At 36.6% G+C, this 10,447-nt stretch overlaps 1 protein-coding gene across 1 annotated transcript in view; it reads left to right on the top strand.

Moving 5' to 3' along the window:
• The first annotated feature begins 297 nt into the window (after nucleotides 1-297).
• The window catches only part of ZNF354C (zinc finger protein 354C), a 15,909-nt gene continuing 5,759 nt past the window's right edge, over nucleotides 298-10,447 (top strand). Inside the window, exon 1 of the mRNA XM_008585250.1 lies at nucleotides 298-391. Coding sequence (XP_008583472.1) covers nucleotides 359-391 — 33 coding nt within the window. The 5' untranslated portion in view covers nucleotides 298-358. The remainder of the gene's footprint in view (nucleotides 392-10,447) is intronic.

Raw genomic sequence — 10,447 nt, 5'->3', positions numbered from 1 at the left:
ACTGTGACTGAGTGTATAAAGCTATCTGAGGATTCTAGATATCTATGAGTGAAACACAGTTTGCTTAGAGGTAGATGATAGGCCATTAGGTGGATGTTAAAGCATAAATTTACGGAAACTAGAAGTATAGTTAACAGGGAGGGGATGAGATTGGCAATTTGGCTTGGTAAACACTCTTCTTACTTGGTTTGCATCATATATGGGGTGATTTTGTTGGGACCTGATGGACATTTGGGGCCGTTGTAACTTTCTCCAAGCCAACCCTTGACACCAGAGTTCCTCATGATACATTTTTTCTCTCTAGACCTACCTTGTCAGCACTCTGCTCTTGCTTGACAGGAAAACTAAGAAGGAAGAAATGGCTATGGATTTGCTGCCTGCTCAGGTGATGGTAAGTGAAATTTGTCTTTTTCATGAATAGGTACTTCTCCATCCAACAAAAACTGTGGAGAATCCGTAGCCTCAAAAGTTTTTGCAGGATCCTGGGCTTATTAAGGGGCTGCTGAGGAATTCCTCTTGTCCCCAGGTCACTCTTAATTCACCCCGAACTCACATTGTGACCAAATTTGAATCAGCTCTGAACATATGCTTCCTGCTACAATAGGTGCTTGGTGAGGAGTCCGAGGTATTAGTCTTTGTCTTCACAGAAGATATAGTCACATTTAGGACAAAGTCACAGGAGGGCCAAAAGACACCCTCAACAAACATTTACTGAGCACCAACTATGTACAGGATACTGTGGGGGCTACAAAGAGGGAAGATATTATTTCCATCTTTGGGGAGTTCATGGTACTGATCTTAGGAAACATCCTAGAAGTGGGGTCATTTTGAATTGAGACTGAAGGTAGGACTGATGTGGGTGGGTAGGGAAGACTAAGGCATCCCAGAAGGAGTTCGGCTTGGCTTGGGCTTTGAGGCTGGCAGCAGAGAGGACAGAGGCCTGGGGCCTTCCTCTGCCTAGTGCAGCTGTGACGTTAAACTGTCCAACTGTCCCTCTTACCTATCTAATCAATGACTATCTCCTTCTCTGATTCTTTTTTATTTTTCCCTGCTACTTCAAACACCCTTCCTGAGCACATTTTTCTTGCTTTCTCCTTTTGAGATCATTTTCATTACTTGAGTCCTCAGCTTTTTGAAGATCTTCCCCAAATCTTTGTCCTCAGGCCTGACCTTATCTCAGAGTTCCAGACTATTATTTCCAAACACTTATTAAATGTTTTTACATGGAACTCCCATCTTTTTCCCAGTACCAGCTCCCTTTCCTGGTTACCTTCCTTCTGTGGATTTTCTATTCCACCATGCCCCAAAACCTCAGTTTTTCACTGGCTGCTTTCCCAAAAAGTACTGGTATACCACATGTTAAAAATCTGGGCCCTGGAACTTCACTTCATGGCTTCAGATCCAAGCTAGGGATGTGACCTTGGGCAAGTTATTTTATCTCTCTGTACCATTTTCTCAATGTAAGTGGAGTTGATAACATACATACCTCATAGAATTGGTGTGAGCATTAATATTAACAATTATAAACATACTTACTGTGTTCCAAATACCATGTATTACTATATCCAAAAATATTTATTCCTGTCATATATTAACTCATTTAATCCTTACAAGAGGTCTATTAATATCCAAATTTTGCAGATGTGGAAACAGGCTCAGAGAAGTAAGTAACTTGACCAGAGGTCACTTAGATGGCTTTTGAATCCAGACAGGACAGTCTATACTGAGAGCATTATGCTCTCAGAAAGTACATTAAAATGCTGAAAACAGTGCATGGTAGCTTTTACTATTATTATTAGTAACAGCAGCAGCAGCATATTTTAGGACCTGCCAAATTTGATAAGTCTCTCCTAACTAGTTTAGATTCTACTTTGATTCTCTAATTAAATGGAGATGAACATTTCAGGAAACCAAGATATATATATATAAGACCAGCAAAATGCAGTGCAAAGCAATACCCAGCTATTACCTTGGCCCAAAGGTAGGATTCTTCCCTGAATGAACTTTCCCACACCCCCAAATTGGAGAGACTTACTTCATTTTAGCTAAGTGAAGATGTAGAAGAGTTTGTTTGCAATTCAGAGCCAGTTTTTTGACAGCTAATTCAATGTCTTTGATTAAGTCTCATTGTGACCCCAGGTGACCCTGTCACAGGTCTCATTACCCCATTTCAATCTATTCAATGGCAATATCCAATCTCAAGTACTGTCCTCATTTAGGGTACTGAGAGGCAAATTTCTCTCTGCTGCCTGTTAGAAAAATTAAACTGCAAACAAGCCTAATTTTTGGAAAAAATAGAATCTTCACAGATTTTAAAAATATTACCTCCTTTCATATAATATATAGTTTATCATCTGGGGAAATGGCACATGGAACTTGATGGTGATTGCTTAATAGTCACAGTTTTTTAATTACATCTTTTTTTCAAATAAATTGGTACTTGGTACTTTTATTGGTATTGTCCCTATTTTTAGAAAGAATAGTCTTTATTTTTTTATGTAATAGTTTTAGATTAGAGAAAAATTGCAGAGTTACCATTTACCCCACTCCCAGTTTCCCATATTATTAACATCTTACATTAGTATAGTACATTTGTGGCAATTAATGAACCAATACTGATACATTATTATTAACGAAAGTCCATACTTTATTCACGTTTCTTTAGGTTTTACTAATGTCCTTTTTCTGTTCCAGGATTCCATCCAGGATACCACATTACATTTAGTTTTCGTGTTTCCGTAGACTCCTGTTGGCTGTGACACTTTCTCAGACTTTCCTTGTTTTTGATGATCATAACAATTTTGAGTATTGGTTAGGTAATTTGTAGAATACCCCTCTATTGTGATTTTTCAGATGGTTTTTCTCATTATTAGGCTGGGGCTATAGGTTTTGGGGAGGAAGATTACAGAGGTAAAATGTCATTCTCATCACATCATATCAAAATTACATGCTAATAACATGACTTACCATTGTTGATATTGACCTTTATCACCTGACTGAGTATTATTTGTCAAGTTTCTTCTCTATAAAGTTACTTTCCTATTCCGCCTTCTCATATATTACTCTTTGAAAGGAAGACACTATGTGTAACCCACACTTGAGTGGGGAATTGGACTTACCATTGTTGATATTGACCTTTATCACCTGACTGAGTATTATTTGTCAAGTTTCTTCACTATAAAGTTACTTTCCTATTCCGCCTTCTCATATATTACTCTTTGAAAGGAAGACACTATGTGTAACCCACACTTGAGTGGGGAATTGCGCTCCACCTCCTTGAGGACAGAGAATGTACGTGAATTACTTTGAAATCTGCATAGAGGGTTATCACTTCTCCCCATTTATTTATTTATTCAATCATTTATTTATATCAGAATGGCAATCATGGATTTTTCTGTTTTCTCTACATATCAACTATGCTTCTTTTCAAAAAAATATTTTTAGTGGTTACCCTGCAATTTTCAATATAAATTTACAACTAATCTAAGTCAACCTGCCAATAACACTGTACTGCTTCAGGGGTAGTGCAGATACCTTCTAACAGAGTATTCCCAGTTCCTTCCAACCATTTCTTATGACATTGCTGTCATTCATTTCACTCATCCATAGGCTATAATCACTCAATTCATTATTATTATTATTATTATTATTAATTTAAGCAAACAATTATCTTTCAAATCAATTAAGAATAAGAAAAATACAAGGTTTTATTTTATCTTCATTTATTTCTTCTCTGTCATCCCTTCTATCTTTATGTAGGTTCAAGTTTCTGACATTATTATTTTCCTTCTTCCTGAAGAACTTTTACCATTTTTTACAGGGCAGGTCTGCTGATAAGGAATTCCCTCAGTTTTTGTTTGTCTGAGAAAGTCTTTATTTCTCATACTTTTGAAGGATAGATTCACTTGATGTAGAATTCTTGGTTGGTGATTTTTTTTCTTTCAACACTTTAAATATTTAACTCTATTCTTATTTACATGGTTGCTAATGAGAGAAAATCCTTGGTAATTCTCATCTTTAATCCTTTATAGATAAGATTTTTTTCTCTCTCTTCTTTCAAGACTTTCTCCTTGACTTTGGTTTTCTGTAGTTTGAATATGATATACCTACGTGTAGATATTTTGTATCCTTCTTGGCATTCTCTGAGCTTCCTGGGTTTGTGGTTTGGTGTCTGTCATTAACTTTGGAAAATTCTCAGCCATTATTACTTCAGATATTCCCCTTGCTCCTTTCTTATCTTCTTCTTCTGGTATTCCAATTACATAGTAATTTTAAATGACCAAGTGGAGTTACATTTTTAACAATATACAGTATATCAGTTAGAAACTTAGGGATGTGAAACAATAATCATTAACCATTTCTCACAGTTTCTCTGGGTCAGGAATGCAGACTGGACAGGAGAAATAGCTTGCTGTACAAAGTCTGGGATATCAGCTGAAAGATTTAAAGACTGGGGGCTAGAATCATCTGAAATCTCAGTCACTCACGTGTCTCTAGCTCTTGGCTGAGACCTTACGGCTGATGGAACATCTACCAGTGACCTCTCCAAGAGTCTTAGGCTTACAGTATGGTAATTAGGCTCCAAAAGCAAATATTCAGTGTGCCAGGTGGAAGGTGTATTCTTTTTCTACCTCTCCTCCAAACACACAGCATCACTTCTACTGAATTCCACTGGTTACAGCACACATAAGCCCCTGTACAGATTCAAAGGAAGGAACTATAGAACTCAGTTATTGGTGGAAGAAATGTCAATGTCACATTCCACAAAGAGCATGTTAAATGGGAGATAAATTCGTGTGGTTATCTTGGGAAAGTACAATCTTCTACATTTGTCAGAATTTAAAATGTGCCTACGCTTTGACCCAATCGTTCAATTTCTAGCAGTTTATCTTATAAATATAGTTGTACATATGCCCAGAGATATCTGTTTGAGCCTGGGTCATTGTACATTGTTTGTGACAGCAAAAAACAGAAACCATCTAAATACCAGTCAATAAGGAAAGTGGTTAAATTAGTTATGGTATTTATACTGTGGAATATATCAGGCAGTTGTTAAGAAGAATGAGGTTTGTATATGCAGATGTGTCAAGATCTATAAGATATAAATAAAACAGGATTAAGAATTTTTCCATTAAAGAGGATACTTGTATATACGTGTGTTTTTGCATAAAACATTTCTGAGAAGAAAGAAAAGAAAATTGGTGCTAGTTACGTGTAGGTTAGGACTCTAATTTGGGATAGGAGGGAATACTTGACATATTACTGTATGTTCTTTAGTACCCTTTCTATTCTTTAGAATACGTTTGTTTTCTTTTTGTTTAAAGAAAACAGTCAAAAGAACACATATAGGGCTGGCCCCATGGCTTACTCGGGAGAGTGCGGTGCTGAGAGTGCCGAGGCTGCAGGTTCGGATCCTATGTGGGGATGGCCGGTGCGCTCACTGGCTGAGTGTGGTGCGGACAACACCGTGCGGAGGGTTGCGATCCCCTTACCGGTCAAAAAAAAGAACACATATATGTAATTGGTTATGAATTTTGGAAGATATTCTTAAAACATGAACAAAAGTTGTCTGAGAATAACAATAGGATTTACTGTGATCTACATTTTTTTGTTTCAGTTTAAAAAAAATTTCTGAAGTGATTATGTTTAATGTATGCACTTTTTAAAAAGCTAATGAAATTTATTTATTTATTTATTTATTTATTTTGTGTTTTTTTTTTGAGACTGACCACACTGCACTCAGCCAGTGAGCGCTCCGGCCATCCCTATATAGGATCTGAACCCGCGGTGGGAGCGCTGCTGTGCTCCCAGCGCTGCACTCTCCCGAGTGCACCACGGGCTCGGCCCAAAGCTAATGAAATTTAAAAAGAAAAAAAATGCCAGCAGGAAGTGATGGGATTGGGGGTAAAGATAGGATATGAGGTTGCTGTGAGTATCCTGCTTATAGCAGCAAGAAGCCTATATTCTTTTGCTAGGGCTGCAGTAACAAAAAACCACAACTGGATGGCTTAAACAACAGAAATTTATTTTCTCACAGTTCTGGAGGCTAGAAGTCCAAGATCAAGATGTTGGCAGGTTTGGTTTCTTCTGAGGCCTTTCTCCTTGGCTTATAAGTGGCCGTATTCTTGCTGCATTCTCACATGGTCTTTCCTGTGTGCATATGCGGGTATGTGTCCTAATCACCTCTTCTTATAGGGATACCAGTCTTATTGGATTGGGATCCAATCTAAAGACTTCATTTTAACTATACCTCTTTAATGACCTTGTTTCCCAATACAGTTACATTCTGAGGTACTAGGGATTAGGACTTCAACATATGAATTTTGGAAGGACACAGTTCAGCTCTTTGTATCTCTAGCTCCTAACTCAATTATACTATACAATGTGTAGGATAAGGTAGACATATGAAGAAACAAGAAAATGTGGGGTGACCAAAACTCAAAAGGAAGGCAATCAATAGAGGCCATTATCAAGATAACCTAGATGTTGAAATATGCAGACAAGGTTTTAAGATAACTTTTATAACTACGCACAAGGAAAATATGCTTGTAATAAATGAACCAATAGGAAACCCAAACAGAGAAATAGAGACTATGAAAAAAGTAATAGAAATTCCAGAACTGAAAAACAAAATATCTGAAATTTTAATTTTTTTTTTTATTTTAGTGAAAAACTTTATTACCCAGGGTAGAAGGTGGGAGTACTGTTCAGCTCTCTCCCATTGGGGAATGGATTAGAAGTGGGGGTATGTGGCATTTTTCTCTTGGACTCCTAGCCATCTGTGAGCTTGATAGGGGATAAGGGAGAGATGACCATCCTGAGCTCAGCGGCTGCTGGTATTGAACTGTAGGTAATATTGGGTTGTAGGCTCATGGTGTAGATTATTGAATTCAGATAATTCTGCCTGTGGAAGAAGTCCAGAGGCCTTAGCTGATATGCTTTTCTGAAATTTTTTAAAAAATCACTGGATGGGCTTAACTTTTAGAAATGAACACATGGAAAAGTCAGTGAAACCTGAAGATAGATTAAAAAAAAATAAAATCTGAAGAACAGGGAGGAAAAAGAGCCTCAGTTACCAGTAAAACGATATTAAAAGGTCTACGATACATGTAATTAGAGTTTCAGAAAGAAAAGAGAGAATGGGATACAAAATATATTCAAAGGAAATAATGGCCAAAAATTTCTCAAATTGGTGAAAAACATAAAATTACAGATTTACAACACTTGGCAAAGCTCAAGCAGAATAAATACAATGAAACCCACAGCCAGCACAACATGGATTAATGCTATGCAATAGAAATATAATGTGAACCATGAATGCAAGCCATGTATCTAATATAAAATTTTTTAGTAGCCATATTTAAAAAAAGTTAAGAGAAGCAAGTAAGTTTAATGATATATTTTTCTTTAACCCAGTGTATCCAAATATTATTATTTCCACATTTTATCAATATAAAATTATTGAAATACTCTGTGTGTGTTTTTGTATGTATGTATATGTATTATGTATTATTTTTAGTAAATCATTTATTTTATATTTTATGTGTATAGCACATCTCAATTCAGAATAGCCACATTTCATGTACTCAGTAGCCACTTGTGGCTGGTGTCTGCCACATTGGGCAAAAAAGTCGCAGACAAATCACAAAAACCAAAGATTTGAAAGCAGGCAAAACATTACATTACTTGCAGAGAATCAATATTTAAATCACCATTGGCTTCTCATCAGAAACAGCAAGGCAATAAAACAATAGAACAACATTTTACATGCTGAAAGAAAAAGACCATCAACCCAGAAGTCTATATCCAATAAATATATTCTTCAAGAACGAAGGTGAAATAAAGACATTTTCAGATTTAAAAAATGAAGGTAATTCATTGCCAGCAGGCCTACACTACAAGATAGACTAAAGGAAGTTTTTCAAGCTAAAAGGAAAATATGCCAGATGGGAATTCTGGTTTTAGGAAGGAATGAAGAACATTGGAAATGATAGCTTTCTAGATAAATATAAAATACTTTTCTTCTCAAGTTCATTAGAATTAATATGACTGTTTAAAGTAAAATTATAATATTGTATTATGCAGTTTATAATGTAGGTAGATGTAATGTATATGACAGTGGAGATAGAATTCATTTATATCTGGACTGGAAAAGTTCTATCTTTATCTATAGGGATGTTTGGATGTCTGTTTTTTGACTGGCCAAAACAAGAGCAGTATATGTGTTAAGATCTAAATGCCACTTACTACCCCAGTAACTTTCTTTACTGATGGTTTGCAACTGGCCTAAATGTTTGACAAGTCTAGATACTATAGGGATGTTTGGATGTCTGTTTTTTGACTGGCCAAAACAAGAGCAGTATATGTGTTAATATCTAAATGCCACTTACTACCCCAGTAACTTTCTTTACTGATGGTTTGCAACTGGCCTAAATGTTTGACAAGTCTAGATAACAGAGGCCCTTGCTGAGAGTTTCTCCTTTGAGCTCTCCCAAAACCAAGATTCTTTTGTGTGTATGTGTGTGTTTGGCGACTGGTAGGTACAGAGATGTGAAACCTTGAGCTTGGTGTTATAACCCCACACTCTAACAAGCTAAGCTAAATGACCAGACCCCAAATCAAGATTCTTCACCCAAGTCCAGAGAACCAGCAGTCTGTGTGTGAAAATAAAGGAGATTGGGCTTGGAATGTCTCTTGGCCTTCCGGGGCTTCCCTGCGCTCTTTCTCTTGCTGTACTGTACCCTATACCTTTAAATAAAAGCTTACATTGAATATGTTCAGTGGAGTCTGGTGAGTCCTGTCAACTCTCCAAACTGGAAAATCTTTATAACAACTATAGCACAAAGAAGGGGTGTCCCATAAACAAGTACTTGCAAGGTCTCGCATTCCATGTGAAACGATATGTTAGCTCCCAATAAACTATGAATAACCGAGAATGTATATTATCATTCTCAGAGCAACCACTAAAAATGCAAAAAGTATAATTAGAAAGTCAACATATAAATTAAAATGGAATCTAAAAAAATTCAAAACAAAGGAACACACAGTAAAAAATGTAAGCCTAATGGAAGAGTGTAAAGTAACAAGTGAAAGATTGCTTTTCTGCCCCTCTCCATGAGTATCAGAGAATAGTCAGGATGACAGCTTGCTTGTCTTCTGGATATTTTTGTATACACCATACATATGTATATACAGATATAGAATTTTTCTACAAATGTAGAATGTAGCTTGCTTTTTCATATGGATCTATAATACATCAAGGTCAAATTCCAATGTCAGACATACAAATCTACCTCATTCTATTTAATGACTGCATTATTCATGGAATTATTGTTATTTATGGAATAAATGTACTGTAATTTGCTTATCTGTTCCCTTATTGATGGATTGATAGCTTTTCTTCAATTTTTCACCATTTTGTTAGTTTCCTATTGCTGCTGTAACAAACTACCACAAACTCAGTGGCACAGCAACATAAACTAGTTCTCTTACAGTTCTGGGAGTCAGAAATATGAAGTCAGTTTCACTGTTTTAAGGTTAAGCTGTCACCAGAACACTTCCTTCTGGAGGCTTCCAGGAGAAAATCTGTTTCCTTGCCCTTTTCGCCTTCTAGTGTAGGTCTGCAGTCCTCGGCTTGTGGCCTTTTCCTCCATTTTCACAGCATAGCAGCACTTCCATCTCTGCTCTGTCATCATATCACCTTCACCTCTTATGACTGACTCCTCTTGGGTCCTTCTTATAAGGACCATTTTGATTACATCAAGTCTACCTGGATAATAATTGAGGATAATCTCCCCATCTCAAGATTCTTAATTTAAACAGATCTTCAAAGTCCCTTTTGTCTTACATATAAAATTTACAGATTCATTATTTGGCCTACCATAACCATTAACTTAAGTAATTAACTTAAGTAATGTTATAGTAAACAACTTTGAGCAAATATCCCTACCCAGCTGTGTGATTATTTCTTGTACTAGAATTCTAGGAGTAGAAATGCAAGGTCAAAGTAATGTACCTTTTACATTTTGATAGATTCTCAGCAATATACCCACCAAAAACGTTGCACCAATTTTTACTCCCTTCAGCTCTTCTCACAGAAGAGTTGCTCTCTGCCCAGACCACGGCTTCTCACATTTTGGGGTTTAACTGGGATTCTCTTGAAAAACTTACTTTCTCAACAGTTCCTTCTTGCACCTGTATAGTCTTGCATGTCCTTTAATTCTTTTAATTTTCATAGTCAATGGAAACTCACCTGACCATATAGCTTAGAGGTGTGTCTACCTGAATTCAAATCCTAGCTCTACCACTTTCTAACAGTATTACCTTGAGAAGGTTACTTAATCTTTCTACACCTGTTTCTTTATCTGCAAAGTGATTTAATTTTTTTTTTTTTTTTTCCTTTTTGAGACCGGCCGCACCGCGCTCAGCCAGTGAGCGCACCGGCCAT

Source organism: Galeopterus variegatus, unplaced genomic scaffold (genome assembly GCF_000696425.1).
Source record: "Galeopterus variegatus unplaced genomic scaffold, G_variegatus-3.0.2 Scaffold3506, whole genome shotgun sequence".
NCBI classification, from domain to species: Eukaryota; Metazoa; Chordata; class Mammalia; order Dermoptera; family Cynocephalidae; genus Galeopterus; species Galeopterus variegatus.
Note: the sequence above shows the minus strand (reverse complement) of the source record. Positions and strands in the feature narration are given on the sequence as shown.